The 16724-nt window shown below is 40.8% G+C and overlaps 1 protein-coding gene across 4 annotated transcripts in view; it reads right to left on the minus strand.

Annotated features, from left to right (window-relative positions):
* The window catches only part of Lifr (LIF receptor subunit alpha), a 68158-nt gene that overhangs the window by 32078 nt on the left and 19356 nt on the right, over positions 1-16724 (minus strand). For 2 of the 4 annotated variants that reach the window (XM_047555173.1, XM_047555175.1), the window contains exons 2-5: positions 11273-11433; positions 9301-9415; positions 7312-7451; positions 1220-1383 (exon numbers count right to left, since the gene is read on the minus strand). In XM_047555173.1, the coding sequence (XP_047411129.1) occupies positions 1220-1383; positions 7312-7451; positions 9301-9415; positions 11273-11411 (558 nt within the window). In that variant the 5' untranslated portion in view covers positions 11412-11433. Of the gene's footprint in view, positions 1-1219; positions 1384-7311; positions 7452-9300; positions 9416-11272; positions 11434-12569; positions 12605-15334; positions 15800-16724 lie in introns of those variants that run through there. The other 2 variants (XM_047555174.1, XM_047555176.1) reach the window with 2 other exon arrangements.

The raw sequence follows: 16724 nt of genomic DNA on the forward strand, positions 1-16724 counted from the left end.
AAACAGTTTGTGTCCATGGAAAGACGAAGGGGAGTGTCTGGGAGGGGTGTCTGGCAGTCAGGCATCCCTCCAGTCCCGCCCGTGTCCTCTGTGGCTCGGCTTCTCTGGCAGTGAAGTGTCTTCAATGAAACACTGATGCCCAGAATCTTGATTTTTAAACTATTACAAATGGCAGCATTTGGGGCTGTGGTTGTGGCTCAGGGGTAGAGCACTTGGTTAGCACATGTGAGGCACTGGGTTCGATTCTCAGCACCACACAAAATAAATAATAATAATAAACAAATAAAATAAAGGTATTGTGTCCATTTATAAGTAAAAATATTTTTTAAAATAGCAGCATTCATTTGGGGCACATTATGATGCTATTGTTTTCTGGCAGCAATTCTGACTTAAGTAATGATGTCGACAACACATTATTATAAATTAAAATGTCACATTTTACTATGGACCTGGACATTTTTTTCTCTTTTACTTCACTATTTTAAATTAATTTGTTCTTTCTTCATATTGTGGCCCTTGCTATTATTTTTACTTCCTTATCACGGCCGAATTGTGTGTCTTGAGGCAATGGGTTGCACCTATTTAGAAGAGCTGGTTTCATTTAAGCGTGATCTCACTCACGCTTCAAAGAGCATCCCTCTTACTCTAGTATCCATATATCACCTGCCACACTTTTCATAACTATTTCTTATTGCCTTTTAGATTAAGAGCAAATGAAATGTAGATTACAAGAAGCCCAGTCTTAAACAGGATTAAAAAATAGAAAAAAGCATGTCCTAAACATAAGAATGCTATTTCAGGTTTTGATAAATTAAGGTTTACTGGTTTTTCAACAATTGTTATGGCCAAATATGTTCAAAACATTCATTTTTATTAGACAAAAATAAAAAAAGACTGAAGTACACTTTCCTTTGTTTAAGTAAAGACAAGCATATTAAAGCAGTTAGACAAGAGTACATGAAGATACTGTCTAATGTGTTCAAGTGGAAGGATCATGGAGTATCCTTCCCAGAATTTCCTAAACTTCCTATAATGGCTACACACATGAATTCTGAATCATAGAATATGGTTTTTAACAAATCCTAAAATAAATATACTTCCTTAATAGTCCAAGAAACAAGCACTGGTACCCCCAAAGAAATATTACCACCTTAAAAATGCTTTAAAAAATCATTCTGTTTCTTTCATAAGAAGAAAACCTATTTTTGTTTAAACTTACTAATTTTACAAGCTCCATACTCTCTTTACGTAGAATTTTAATTTCCCAGATGACATTCGAGTGATGTGGAAAAAGAGAACCCTTGTCATTCCACGTGAGGTGCAACGTAGATGTTGAGAAATCAGCAGACAGGTTCAAGATCTTGGGAGTGTCTGGAACTAAGGCTTCAAAAAAAGGGAAACAAAAGAGAAAACTGAATAAATAACCAATGATTTTTCATAATGTAATTCCATTATTCAATGATTTTTTAACTATATTCCTTCTTAATAAAAAGCAATCAAAAATCACAAGTGTGTAGAGTTCAGTGGTGGAGTGCCTGCCCTTCATGAGTGAGGCTCTGGGTTCCACATCCAGCACCATTAAAAAAATAAGTAAAAAAGGAATTAAACTCTCACTGAAAAAAGGGAACAGACACACGTATTCATTTGCAAGGCAGCTGCCGATGATTAATCAGGCAAACTTGAGAAAAACATCAGTTGGTTGTTTCAAATCCATAAGATGCTTTCTAATCTAAATGGCAACAGGGTTCCCCAATACTCCAATGCCATCTGGTCTAGGACCTACAAGTAGGCAACACAAGTCCTTCTTCACAGCAAAGGCAACAATCAAGAACACGAAGAGAGAGCCTATAGGACGGGAGAAAACCTTTACCACATGCACCTTAGATATAACACTAATCTCCAGGATATACAAAGAAATCAAAAAACTTACAACCAAGAAACCAAAATAATCCAATCAATAAACGGGCTAAGGGACTGAACAGTAACTTCACTGAAGAAGTACAATCAACAAATATATGAAAACATGTTCCACATTTCTAGCAATTAGAGAAACGCAAATTAAACCTGCACAGAGATTCCATCTCACTACTCAGAATGGCAATGATCAAGAATACAAGTAACAACAAATGTTGGTGAAGATGTGTGGGGAATCATACATTGCTGGTGGGAATGGAAACTGGTGCAAACACTCCAGAAAGCAGTATGGAGATTCCTCAGGAATTCTGGAATGGAACCACCATTTGCCCCAGCTATCCCACTCCTTGGTTTATACCCAAAGGACTTAACATCAGCATACTACAGTGACACAACCACATCAATGTTTATAGCAGCTCAATTCACAATAGCTAAACTATGAAACCAATCTAAGTGCCCTTCAACAGATGAATGGATAAAGAAAATGTGGTACATACACACAATGGAATATTACTCAGCTATAAAGAAAAATGAAATTATGACATTTACCAGTAAGTGGATGGAATTAGAGACTTATCATGTGCTAAGTGAAATAAGTCAATCCCCCAAAAAATAAAGGCTAATATTCTCTCTGTTATGTGGATGCTAACACATAATAAGGGAGAGGGAGAGAACAGAAGTTCACTGGATTAGACAAAGGGGAATAAAGGGAAGAGAGGGAGAATGGGAATAGAAAAGACAGTAGAATGAATCAGATGTAGTTTTCCTGTGTTCTTATCTTATACATGACTAGTGTAACTCCACATCATGTAAAACCACAAGAATGGAATCCTAATTAGAATAAGTTATATTCTGTGTATGTATATGTCAAAATATACTCTACTGTCATTTTTATCCAAAAAGAATAAATAAGTATATTTTTTAAAAAGTTCTTCCTCTGTATGGCAGTAGGTTGGGCCTAAAAAGGGACAAAATATGGGAAGCTTGCCTTGGGAAAGCTCTCTGTGTGTTTTCTTGCTGTCTTCTCACTCATATGAGATAAAGGTTGTCATCTGGGTCAAACAAAACAGTTCACACAGGAGGAGCAGAGCAAAGAGTCACAGGCTCTCTGCTGAACAACAGAAGGTCAAGAGACAAATTGTGCTCAAGGACTGGGGTATGTATAGGGAGAATCTACAGCGCTAAAATGAGGTAGTAGAAAGAGTAACGTAGCCTTGAAAATGTTCATGTTTTCCTACCCTTCAGGAATGGGTAATTATGGAAGCCTCTGGATCAGTGGAAAACAAGACATGAATGTACCTTGTGCTATGAAATGCAGGCTATCAGATGTGAGGGGCAGAGTCTTGGATTCTCTTACATGTTTCCTCCTCAAATGACAGTAAGGCGAAGGTAAAGTTGGAAGAAACCCAGAGACACTGCCTGTCTTACCTCACTTCTAGCCATTCCCTGTGAAGATCAAGGGCCAATTAAACAGTCACTGCAGTGCAAAACTACAGGAGAGTACAGGGTCAGGGTGGCTCAAGGTGCTGAATACCAAACACACAAATCATTATAAATCAATCAGTCCTGGAACTTAAAAATAAGTTCCTAAAACAGATTTTACTAAATTTGCAGAACAGAGTGCTCTACCCTGGATATATATTAAATGTTTAAAGCTGTACAGGACCTACGACATGTGAATTTAAAGTCTAAACTATACCACAACGTCGACAGTGGAGAATGCTTTATGGAAGCTCTAGGTGGGGGTTGCCTGGGAAAAGGGAAAGCATGGAGGAAGGAGAAGCAGGAGGTTTGATTTAGTGTCAAAGGAGGGGAAGTTCAGGTGCCAGGGTGACCAGAAAGGAACAAGAGGCTTGCGGAGTGCGACTCCTCTTCCAGACGTCTAGGATGTCACAATGCAGTAACTCAAAAAGTACGAAACGTGGGATCATTTAGCTGAGACAATGCTAATCCATTAAAATGCTTCCCTCCCTAAAAAGTTCACATGATTTACATTTTTCGTTCTAATAGAGTGAGGGAGGCTTCAAAACACAAGTCATGGCCAATATTTCAAGCTAAAAACAGTAACAGCCATGATTACAAACGAAAGGATCTGGAAAACCACTATTCCCTTCCTTTTTTCATAGCAGACGTGGAAGTTTCCTTTAAGCTCCCAATGAACTTTCACCTGCATTTCTTTAGAGCTAAAATAGGCATTTGATGACAATTTTAACTTGCCTTCTAGAAACTCAGATCTTTTATATGGAAAGGAATTTAATGAAAGTTTGTTTATTTTGTTAAAAGCTAGAATTGCTTATTCACAACCTACATGGTCTGTCTTCCTTAGAACATCAGGAGACAATTCCTAGATTTTTTTTTAAGATTCACATTTATCCTGCTCAGAGTGATCCAAATTTTCAGATTATTTTAAGAGACAGAGATACTAGAAGTCTGACAAAATCTTTTTTGTCCTTTCCTTGGTAAGTACAAAATTTATTCTGTGTATATGTGTGCATAAAATCTTGTTTGCTTAGTATGCAAATTTTGGAAACCATCTTCAGATCTGGAGAAAACTTAATTTCTCATACCTTCACTTAGTGCCTAATAATCTAGATCCTCTAATGAACAGTTACGTGATCTCTTCAGAGTTTCTCTTGCATTCAACAGGTGCACAAAGCTTTGCAGATGCACTGCTATGGTCTGAATGTTTGTAACTCCCCTCCAAAACTCGGAAGCCTAACCCACAAGGGGAAAGGTGTTATGAGGAGGGGCCTCTGGGAAGTGAAAAGTCACAAGGGTTCTGCCCTTGCAAAGAGGATCCGTACCCTTATAAGAGAGGCCCAAGGGAGCTTGCTCATCTCTCTGCCAGGGGACAAAGCACAGAACCCACCCTCTAGGAGGAACAGGTCCTCACCAGACACCAAATCTACAAGCACCTTGGTCCTGAACTTGCCAGAAGCCAAATCTATAAAGAAGAAATTTCTGATGTTCATACATTACCCAGTCTAAGATATTTTGTTATAGCAGCCCAAACAGACCAAGACATGCATCTATTTCTCTAGCTTATATTTGCCTAATTTGCTTTTAAATTTTCTTATCCCAATACCATCATTCTAATTATCATTGGGCCCATTATTATTAAAAATGTCACTAATAAATTACATGATACGTAATTATAATGCACTATTGATCAACTGTGTCACCTACAGTCTGTCTTGATTTACTTTAACCTTTTATAATTGCCACTATCACCATCAAGTGGCAATTATATCACCATCAAGTAGGATGAAGACTTTGGATATCTCTGAAATAATCAGCAACATGACCTGGTTCTCTCACAAATGCCTAGAGATTTAAAAAATCTAGAGTAGATAGGCTCCACATACTTGACTACAAAATAATTCCAGATGGATGAAAGATTTAAATCAAACATGACAGCAAAACCAAAAACGCAAAAATAGCAAGCGATCCTACCATATAAAAAGAATAGCTTGTGGTATGAAAACATCACATTTGAAAAATTTTTTAACTCAGAAAAATATCTGCAACAAATATGGCAATAAATAAGCACTATAAGGAAAGCTCCGCGAACCAGTGAGGAAAATGGTGATGAAAGCTAAAGAAAAGTTATACTCGACAGTTCAGAAAAGAATATAATTGACAGGCTTTTAGAATTACTCACAGAAATGAAGGAACAACAGTGATATAATTTGGGGTCATGGGGAAACAGGCACACTCGTAAGTTGTGGGAATGCAAAGAGGTGCAATGTTTCTGGAACAATCTGGCAAAGACTATCAAGAGTCTTACAAAAGGGGATGATTTAATCTAGCATTCGTGATCATAAGGATTTAGCCCTTGTAAATCAGGCAAATTCACAAACATACACACACAAAAGATGTTCATTAAACATGAGTGATACTGATAAACTGGAAACAAAACTCGACGTTGATAACAGGGATCTTTTAGTAACTGGCATCTCCATCTGATGGAACGCTGCTGGCATGAAGAATAATATGGTTTACAGAGATAACTAGAAACTCTATTACACATCTACATTAAACAACTATACATTATTACGAACCTATTACATGTATCTGCACAGAAAAGTGTTAAGAGTACTTCCCGGGGGTTACTGGGGTCATGGCTGACCTACATAAAATTTTTGCAACTATAGGAGAAAATAACACAATTCATCTCCCTTATCTTAGGGACGGCCCTAAGTGGCACTTTACATGGACAACACTTTGACCAGAAAACGGAAAAGACTTGAAGTTCTTGGACAGCAAATTTGTTATTATTCTTTCAAAACCTGTGCTCTCTCTGACACAGATCATTCCGTATATATATCCACTCCATAATACTGGACAAATCACCAAACTGTTTTCTTTCCTCACTTTAAACTCAGTCAACTTTACAGGACTCATCACAGTACCATTAAAAGACTCCAGAATATCATGATGATACTGTTACCACAGCTGTCAGGAGCTGCACCCATTAAGAGACAAGACTACTCGGGATTTTAAAGTCTGCTGCACAGCAAAATGTCCACCTCTGTGTCAGCCTGAGTGAGTTTATTTTGCACTTCCAATCTGCTGGCAGTGTATGTCTGAGACATTCAATCAATAAGCGTGTAACAAATACCTGCTACCAGACAGCACTGTGCTGAACCCACACAGTAGCTACTCCACGTAGAAGACAAAGTCCCTGCCCTCATGGATCCTATTTCCTTGTAGAGGAGACACATGGTAAACACCTAACTACACAATGGAAGGTTAACTCAGCTGAGAGAAATACCACAAAGAAGCACAGCTTACCCACGGACATGCAAAGAAAGGAATGGGGTCTCTTACAGAATGGTCAAAGATGAAGAGGCATCCGAGATGTGCCAGAGGTTATGTAGGAATCAAGGAGGCCAAGGGAGCCAAGGAACCCTGCACTGAGGGAGGACCTTGAGTTCTGGGGTCTACTCTGCTTTTCCTTTCCTTTTATTTTATTTGGGGGGCGGGGTGGGGGTACCAGGGATTGAACTCAGGGGCACTCGACCACTGAATCACATTCCCAGCCCTATTTTGTATTTTATTTAGAGGCAGGGTCTCACTGAGTTGCTCAGCACCTCACTCTTGCTGACACTGACTTTGAATTCGACATCCTCCTGCTTCAGCCTCCGGAGCTGCGGGGATTACAGGTGTGCACTACCACACCTGGCTCTACTCTGCTTGAATAGAAGGTAAGTAAGTGTGCTTCCTTCCCGATCCTAGCCATGTCCCCTATTCATAGAAAGGTTGCTGTGCAAGTCAAAGTATTAACCTAAGAAATGAAATTCACCAAACCAAAAAATTTCTGCCAAATACAAAGCACCACAGTACCAACAAGAGTCCCATTCTATTTTAAAATCAATTTTCTTTTCAAATACTTACAAACATTTCTTTCGTTTAATATGAATTTGCTCACAGAACTTTGCAAATCATGTAGAGAATTTATTCTTATTTCATGATCACCAGGTGAAAGAGCGGAGATTTTAATGTTTGTTTTCTCTAATCGATAACAAGAACGGGGTCTGCAATAAAAGAAACAATTTTAATAGAAAAATTATAGTCCCATTTTCACAAAAACACTGAAAAATACCTTATGCTTTTCTGTATTTGAAACAGGCTTGGATGTACCACATTTTAATACTGAAAAATGAGGGATTAATAGCAATTTTATCAGTGTGGTGACAAGAAAAATAAGCAGGCTGCCCCAGAAAGTAAGATGAGTAAGCACAGATGAGCTCTTCGCGCCCCAACCCAGCCTCCCCTGTGGCCTTACCGACTACACGCTCTATCCCCTTCAGCACCCAGCACTCGAGAAGGGACCATCCAGTCCCACCTATGAAGACTGAGCACAATGGAGGCCAAGGAATGAAGTGAAACTGGCCACCTCATTTCCCACTCCTCAGGACTGGCTTCAAGGCTGCTTTGAACAAGACTTCCTTATCAGTGCTGCTTTCAAAATGCTTTCAGTGCCCCCAATATTCCTTGGTCCCCCTTCCTAACCTTCACACTCTCATGTAACTTCCCTTGGCACAGAACCCACATAGTAGCTACTCCCAGGGAGCCACAACTAACCCTCTCAGCACACTATCTGCTAAACTTCTCAGGATTTCTCCTTCTCGACTCACTTCCCTGCCCCTCTGCAGAAAGGCTTGGCCACGTGGCTTTATTTAGCCAGAGAAGTCTGGTGAAAGTCACATCTATCAGTTCTGAGTGGAAGCTCTTATCCCCTCTGTTCCCCCATCACCAACCTCACCATATTGGGGCCCTTAAATTAGAAAGAATCTCAGGGTAGAGATCCCAGCTGGTACCCAATGGAAATAGAATACAGCAGAAAATAATGATGCTTTATTTTCATGAGGAATTCAGATTTGCAAGTTGTTTCTGCAACATAATTTAGCTCATCCTGACTGACAAATTACTCCAAGGCTTAGAATAATGCTCCACAAATATACACTAAATGGGGAAATCTTGCTTGTATTTACATGCACATTTATGTCAATTTACACAAGAACCAGGCATTAGCCAAGTGGGACTAGGGAAGCCCTCTGGAATGCCCGGCAGTGTTAACAACTCAGCATCCTGCTGGGCTGGTGCAGGCGCACCAAAGGCCTCCATTCCAGGCACAGGGGCTCGCCCACTCTAAGAGCACGTAAGTAGGAAGATGGTCTGACAGGGCCTGCTCAACCTCCCAGTGTCCACCTCTCCCTTTTCCTTAGTAACTCACACCCAGGGTTCACTCAGGATGCTGACATTTGGCTCAGAGAGCTACTTCCCAGTCTCCTGGAGAACCAGGTTTAGCCATCTGACTGGGTTCTGGCCAATGAGATGTAAGCAGAGGTGCTTTGTGGGACTTCTTGTAAGTTCCTTTAAGGAAAATTCTTCTTCTTCTTGCATGCTTCTTGGAATACAGACACAGGGTTGCTCCTCAAGCATCACCTTGAACCATGAGATCCATAACACAAAGACGGCAAAGAAGGACCGAACTTCTACAATCACGAACTACCATGCCAGCCCTTTTCATGAGAATAAATGCCAGTGTACTGAGCCACTATGACTGACACTTTCTATTAGGCACAAACTTACACCTGAATAGCCAGACACTGGTTTGGGGTAGACCAGTAAAACTTCTCACAGCAGATCATCACACTGCAGGTGTATTCCAAAAATGCTATTTATTTAAGGAAAGAATCCAACTTTTGGTAGAAGGGTTTGTTTCTATCTTGATTGAAGTCAGAGTCAGAGTTTTTAAGAAACTTCATTTAAACTTTAAGTTTCATTTTTAAATTCCCAGAATAAAACTATTATATTCTAAAATGAAAGATAAAGAACCTCTAGGTTGTAGTTATAAATTAATCCAAGTATTTCCATTACCTGTCTTCAATGCACACTTCATAAACAGTACCGCGGCCAGCTCCTAGGGGTGCTTTCCAGGAACAGTCCCACTCTTGCAAATTGTTAGTTACACACTTCAGATCACGAAGTGCCCCTGGAGAAAGAGAAAAGCGACATGCGCACGTGTGCACACACAACACAGAACGTGCTTCAAAACTCAATTACACTTGTAAAAGTCTACTGTCAATTTTAAGCCCAAGCACATGAGTCTGCAGAAGGCACATGTTCTCTGTAAGAGACAACCCTGCAGACACGGAAGGGCACTGGTTTCAGGTTTCTTTAGTTTACAAAAGAAAAATGATAAAGCTAATAGGGTAAGTAATAAAAGTGGACCGACTTCTAGACCATTTTGGGGTTAGACCGCTCAAAAATTCTACTTCCAGGAAACTAAGAGAAATTGAGGAAGGAACTGAACACAATGTAGATTCAATACTGAGACCAAGAGATGGGCTGGGGGCATTCTAGCACTCTGTGAATCTCCAAAAGCCACACTGTAAAAAATAAAATAAAATCTCAGTAAAAGCTCAGTGGCTCCCAAGTCTACAGATGCAGTAGACACCCAAGTCTAAACACCCAGCCACCCTCCCCAGTGCTATTCCACTGGTGCCAGACTGCCACCCTCCCCAGGAATCCCAAAATCGCTCTTCGGACTGGGGCAAAGAACATTAAAGTAATGAGCTCACGTGAGCCTCTGAAAAATCCTTTTTTGTGTAGGCTTAAGCAACTGAAAAGTTACAACTCAGAATTACTATCCTAATAGCACCTACTCATACCTTTATAGTAACATTACCTCATGGAATACCTGAGCACCATACAATGATAAAGGTCAGCTGGTAATAAAATGGAAGGAAAGGAAGAAGGTACGAGAGGGGGAGGAAAAGGGAAGAAGGGAGGAAGAGTGGGGGGCAGGGGGGACTATAGAGTAAAGATGGTATTCCATCCCAGACTACGGAGTTCTATAATAAAAATTTTTTTTCTTATTTTTTAAGTATTGGCATGACAGTCACTATAACATAAATTATAAAGCTATCTATATAAAACAAAAATCATTAGAACTTCTCACATTAGAAATAAGCGGTAATCATCATATTGAAGTTATTTAATCAATGACTTTAGGAAAAAGAGATCTGTTTAATTATGGAAATAATATAAAAATGAAGCCAAGAGGCAGCAGGATAAAAATGTTCTTCATAGAAATACACTGGGTAATATCAATATAAACATGTAAACATTCTTCTTTAATTTTTTAAAATTTTTTAGTACTAGGGATTGAACTAAAGGGTCCTTTACCACTGAGCTTCATCCTCAGCCCTTTCTTTTTCTTTTCTTTTTTAATTTTGAGACAGGGTCTCACTGAGCTGCTTAGGCCCGAGTTGCTGAGGCTGGCCTTGAACCCATGATCCTCTGCCTCAACCTCTTAATTGCTCCATTATAAGCATGTGCCACCAGGACCAACTATATCAACATTCTTAATATACTTAAGTAGGATACGGATACAAATAACATGTTAAAATCATTTAGATTTCATTTTATAGCATTCTTAAAAGGTAAACTGGGGAGAGAAGATAAGCAGAGTTGGTGGTGTGGGACCAGGAGTGGTGACAGGAGAGACATGCAGGGAAGTTCCTGGGTACTGGCCCTGTGCCTATCTTGATGGTGCCAGTAGTTAATGATTGCACATGTTGTCAAAACTCAGGGAACTCTGTCCTAAAAGAATGAACATTATTGCATATAAATTACACTTTCATTTTTAAATGGCAAAAGAACATTTTGATTTACCCTTAAGGGCCTTTTTAAAAGAAACTAAAAGTACATAGAAAAAAAAATCACAAAAAAATGGATTTTAGCCACTAAAAACCTAAGGGAGCAACAAAGAATCAAGACTCCTTCATAACCAAAACTTAAATAAAAATGAAGTTTGTTCATTCTCTAAAAGTCTTGAATTACTTACCCTTTTTCTGGCTATTTACTTCATTCATTAGGTACAGAAGAATAAATGTTGATAAGAGCCATTGGAAACTTGAAGTCATCCTCATTCTTTTATTGCCCACCACCTGGGACAGATGTCTCCAACTGAAGTAAATATCCATGGTCCATGCAATCTAGTCAGCTCTGGATTAGGAGAGGAATTTCAAAAGGTTGTTCAGGTTGTTCTGAAACAACTCATGTGGTACACACAAGCACTGCAAATGTACTGTATTTTCAGAACAGAGGAGACTCAGGCTGCACTGGCTCCAGGAAACATCAACTGGACATACAGCTGCTGCTTCAGGCATACACCACAGGGTCAACTTTCAAATGCTGCGCTTCCTTCCAGTTCAAGATTGTAACTGAACACATGTCTATCAACTCTCAACTCCAAGAGTATTAAGCTATGCCACTTACTCTGTGATTCCAGATACACTCTGACACTAATCATGTGATGCTAACCTCTCTGTGCCTCAGTTTCCTCACTTGCAAAGCGGGAATGACAACTATTTCCTAAGTTTGTTATGAGGATCGAGTAATTAAAAATGTGTAGAACACATGTAATGGTGCCAATTACAAGATCAGAGTTGTATGTTACTTTGCATATTGTATGAGGCACAGAGAAAAGATAAAAAGTAAGGATGGGTAGTAGATTTGGTGGCTAAACAACAAGAGTCCCCTGGACAGTGCCATTTAAATTCTCTCTGGGTACATGAAGAAGAAGGCAGTGAGATATGAGGCTGGAACATAAGGATTCAAAGATCTGTTCACAGAAATTGAAAAACTTAAAATTTTTCCCTCTAAGGGCAGCTAAAACAGACTAGGTGCTTTCCATATGGAACATCTAGGAATTCCCCAGAGGAAAGTTGTTCCCACCCCTTTCTAGAATGAAACCTGCCTGCTCACAAGTCCTCCCAATGTACTGAAAACTTCTGTCTAACCTAATGTTGCTTAATCTCATATCTGCACAGAAAACCAAAGATGACAAAACATATAAGCAAAGTCTAAAATATTAAAGAGAAATCAGGAAAAATAGGATAAACAAAAGTAAAATAAAAATTACTCCCAGAGGAAAGAGAGAGAATACAGAAAACAGGAAAACTTAAAAGAACAAAGAAAAACAAATTCTGTGCAGTAGCACACTCCTCTAATCCACTATTCACGAGGCTGAAAGGAAGAATGCAAATTCAAGGGCAGTCTGAGCAATTTATCAAGACAGTATCTTGAAATAAAATAAACAAATACATATTTGGGAAGCAGTTCAGTGGTAAAGTACTTACCTAGTACTTGTGAGGCACTAGGTCAATCCCCAGCACTGGGGGAAAAAGAAAAAAAAAACTTTTAACTGTATACTCAGCATAAACATGGCAGAGCCATAAAAACAAGAAGAGTATGTGATGAAAAAGGAACAGTCAGACACAAAAATCACTCTTAAATACACTGACTTTTATTCAAAACTTTAAAAATACAAAATGAAAAACACTGAACAAATGTTTTACTGAACAAATTTTTAAGAAAAAAATGGTAAACAGATAAAAAATCTGAGGAGAAAAATGAGAAACAAAGACTTAAAGGAAATCAGATCTAACATCTAAACAAGTGGAACCCCTCGAGAGAATTTTTAAAACACATTCCTTGTGAAAGTAAGTAGAATGTTCCCTTTGTGCCTATTGTTAAGTACTGTCAAAAAGCCAGGAAATGAATCCCAAACAGTTTAAGTAATTATGACATAGACAAGGTACAAGCCACACATTTTGAAAATGTCTAGTTATTTTCTGAATGAATGGAAAACTTCCTAGTCAAGTTCAGTGACACCAAGCTTACTTATTAGAATGAAAATATATTCATGGAATGTTTAAAATACCAGTTGCTGAAGTTATGTAACTACACAGCTGTACAGGAATAACTTAATAAAGTAGAGCAAATATGACTCCTAAATCTTAAGCCCTAATTAAAATAATCACAAACTATACTCACTGACAGGTTAACCATTATCTTGAAATGAAACAAAACCTTACTACCAGTTTGTAGCTATTCTGGACGGAGATGCCTGTTCTATTGCAATGCCAGGAAGAAGTGACCTGAGGGGGCAGAGAGAGGCAGTGAGGCAGCACTCAGGACCAGGTGCTGCCAGGCTTAGAATCTAATCTTGGCTCCATTACTAATTAGCAGTATAAGGGTAGATCACTTAATCCCCCTGGGCCTGAGCCTCAGGCACTGCAGTGCAGAGGAGCCGCATATGAGACTTCCCAGAGTTAAGATGTAGTATTCCACTCCTGCTGGCAGGGTACAAGCCAGCACTGGCCACGTAAAAGGAGGTCTGGGAACAGCATTAGGATGGGGTGCTCAGCAACAGAGCGACCAACGGCAGTGTCACCAAAATCTGCTGAACTTAGAATAGGCAGGATAATAAAGAAGAGATTTTTTTTTTTTTTTTTTTTTTTTGTCAGAACACTTACTTAGAAAATTAGGACCAAGTAATTTGGGCAATAGGGTATCATGCTTATGAAAGATCTGGCTTCCCTACCAAAGGAAATTTCCAAATGAACTTATCTGAGGGGTGTAACAATACATGAACACAATTTTCCAATGTACTTTTCAAGGGAAAAAGAGGAAAAGAAAAAAGATGCTTGCGAGGCTGCTCACTTCTGACAGACACACTGTCAGCATTTACTTTCACCCCCACCAATGCCTTATTCCTTAGAGAACAAATCTGTACAGAGTCTGAGGAGCTAACTTTCAAAATCAGAACAGCTTCCCTCTGACAGCAGCAGGTCACCAGCGATGCTTAGGGGGCAGAACAGGCAGCACACGTGCACACAGGCAGCACAAACCGCAGCCACCTGAGTCTACGGCGCAACCACAGGCCTTATGCTGCCTGGTCTTCTCGTTTGTTAAGAAAAGAAGATCTGGGACTTTCTATAAAATGCTCAAATTCTTGAAAGCAGCAGCTAGTTCATTTCAAAAAGCCAATAAAGTACACCTCAAACTGTGCCTGCCTGAGGGTCACTAGATTGCTTCCGATGCAATGTAATTATTTCAAAGGATTCAAAATGCCAGTAAACTCTTCCATTTAAGAAAACGATCAAGCAGAATCCATTTATAAAACTGAGACACGGGGAGAAGATCTGTTTGTGTTTCTTCACATGCAAGCTGACCTCAACCTCGGGGCATCACGACAGCCCAGCAGAACCCCAGACTGGCCCCACGAGGCAGAGCTTCCATCCTGCCAGCAGTGTGACTCCTGAGCTTTGCGTCCCTCCCCTGAAGGTGGTGCGTGTCCCCCAGCAAGCTTTTCCCTCCGCTCTGAGCATGCTGGTTTCAGTGCACCCAAATATTGGACCTCTCTGTGGAGGAAAATTGAGCAAAGTAAAACGAAAGCCAGACACTGTAGCCCCAATATATTTTGTTTAGTCTATTTCCGTTTCTTTCTTTCTTTTTTTTTCTTGGTGAGGGGGGCACGGGCAGTTCAGCAGAGGGAGAAGGAAGCGTGACAGGAGTGGCCCCACATCCTGCTGGCCTGCGCCTGCCCTGAGGGACACTGAGCACCCAGCCCTGCGTGCTGAGGGGGCCCTGGGAAACACCTGCTCCGTCAGGGCATCTTTCATCTCCTCATCTCGACCTTTCCAGCACAGTGAGATTACGCCCTTGTCACCAATGCACAGAAGACGCTGAACACTGAGCTGGAACACGGGAGAGAGCACAGCCTCCGTCCCACACTAAGGCAAAACAAAGCCAGGCAGGTCACCGAGGGACGGAGAGGAGATGCCGGGAGCTACCGAAGCAAGGGATCACGGGGAGGTGAACAGTATCCATACTGCTCACATGTTCTTCTCAGCATCCCTTTTTTGGTTCCCTGTGAGGAAATGAAAAATTGTTCTATCTGACCTACAACATCCTCCTAAACCCACTTCTCTCCACAAGATCCTAAACTCCCAGGGGTTCTACCCCTTGGAAGGGGGCTCTGCAGGAACACAACAGCTGCGTGGACTGTCTTGTGCTAAAGTGAAATGCTGGGGACTCTCCAGCACAGAGAGAGAAGTACCTGCAAAAACACAAACTCTGCCGGTCGGATGTTCATCTGGGAAAGCTGGGTTGAGATCTGACTGCACAGAGACATCACTGGTTTTTTTAGGAAGAGGGAAGCTTGAAGGAAGTGGTGCTTCAAGATTAATGAAGAGACACTTATGGAAACAAAGATGTACACAAATTATCGATATGGTCAACTGTAAAAATCTAGTCCTCAAAGGGTCCACAACATACATAGCACAACAAATCTGAAAAGCCGTATACCCAGCTACATCACCGAGTGTCAACACGACTGTGTAAAAGAAGATCTTAAACATGTTCCGGGAGGGGGTCATACACAGGGCTCCGAATAAGAAGAGCATCAGAGTGGTTCACTGAAGCAGGACTCTGGATTTGCCACGAGAGCGTGAACAGACCTTCCCCCTAACACAGGGACAGGGACAGTGCTATCTCCAGAGCCATGTGTGTTCAGTAACTATTCTCAGAGGGCGCACGTCAGTCTTCTTAGCACTGAAAGTGAAAAGGGATGCCTTCCCAATACCAGTGAACACTATTTTCACACTTGAATTCTGTTAACTGAGAAGACAAAACACATGACAAAGGCAAGCCAGATTTCAAAGATACACCCTCACTGCGCCCTTTCACTAGAAGTCGCCGGAGGAATTGATTCGCCAATAGAGGTAGAAAAACAAAGGAAAGAGGGGACAGAGAGAGAGTGGAGTCTGAGCCCAGGAAAGAGGCTCTGCACCCGGCAGGCTCCCACTCCAGGCCACACTGGAATGAACCGTTTCCCCAGCTGCTGGACCTGCCATGACGCCTCACCTGGCTCCCTCTGCCTAATTCCTTCTGCACCCCTTCCACACCCTTGTCAAGCCAGGAGGTATGAAGAGCTCGTCATCACCTCTGAGAATCCCCAGAAGGAGGGATGGCCCTTCGCTTCCATCACATCTCCGCCACAGGGTGTGCACCATTGCCGGCCCCTGGGCACGACGATTACACACACACGGTAGCTTTCATGTTAGGCCGCCCACTAATCCAGGTGTTGCCAATGTTCAGAACACAAGTTAGATCTGTGGTTCCCAAATGCAAACTAACAGGGCTATCACAGATATTTTAAAATTCTTGAAGGCAACAAAGCAACTAATGTCCAACACTGTGAGAACCTTTAGCTCAAGGCGGATTCACAGTTTCAACATTTGGTTATGTTATATTCTTGCAGTGACAGCACACCTTTGGTGAAGTGGGGAGGAGTTGGTAATTGCTCAGGAGAAAACACAAGGGCCACGTAAAATCAAAGCAGAAATGAAAAAGAGGCTGGTGGTGTCCAATTTGTTTTCAAAGTTTGAGAAACTATGCAGAACCCAAGAGGTTCACAGGTTGCCAGTGATTGCAGCTTTTAAAGAATA

The sequence above is a fragment of the Sciurus carolinensis genome, chromosome 6 (genome assembly GCF_902686445.1).
Source record: "Sciurus carolinensis chromosome 6, mSciCar1.2, whole genome shotgun sequence".
Lineage (NCBI taxonomy): Eukaryota > Metazoa > Chordata > Mammalia > Rodentia > Sciuridae > Sciurus > Sciurus carolinensis.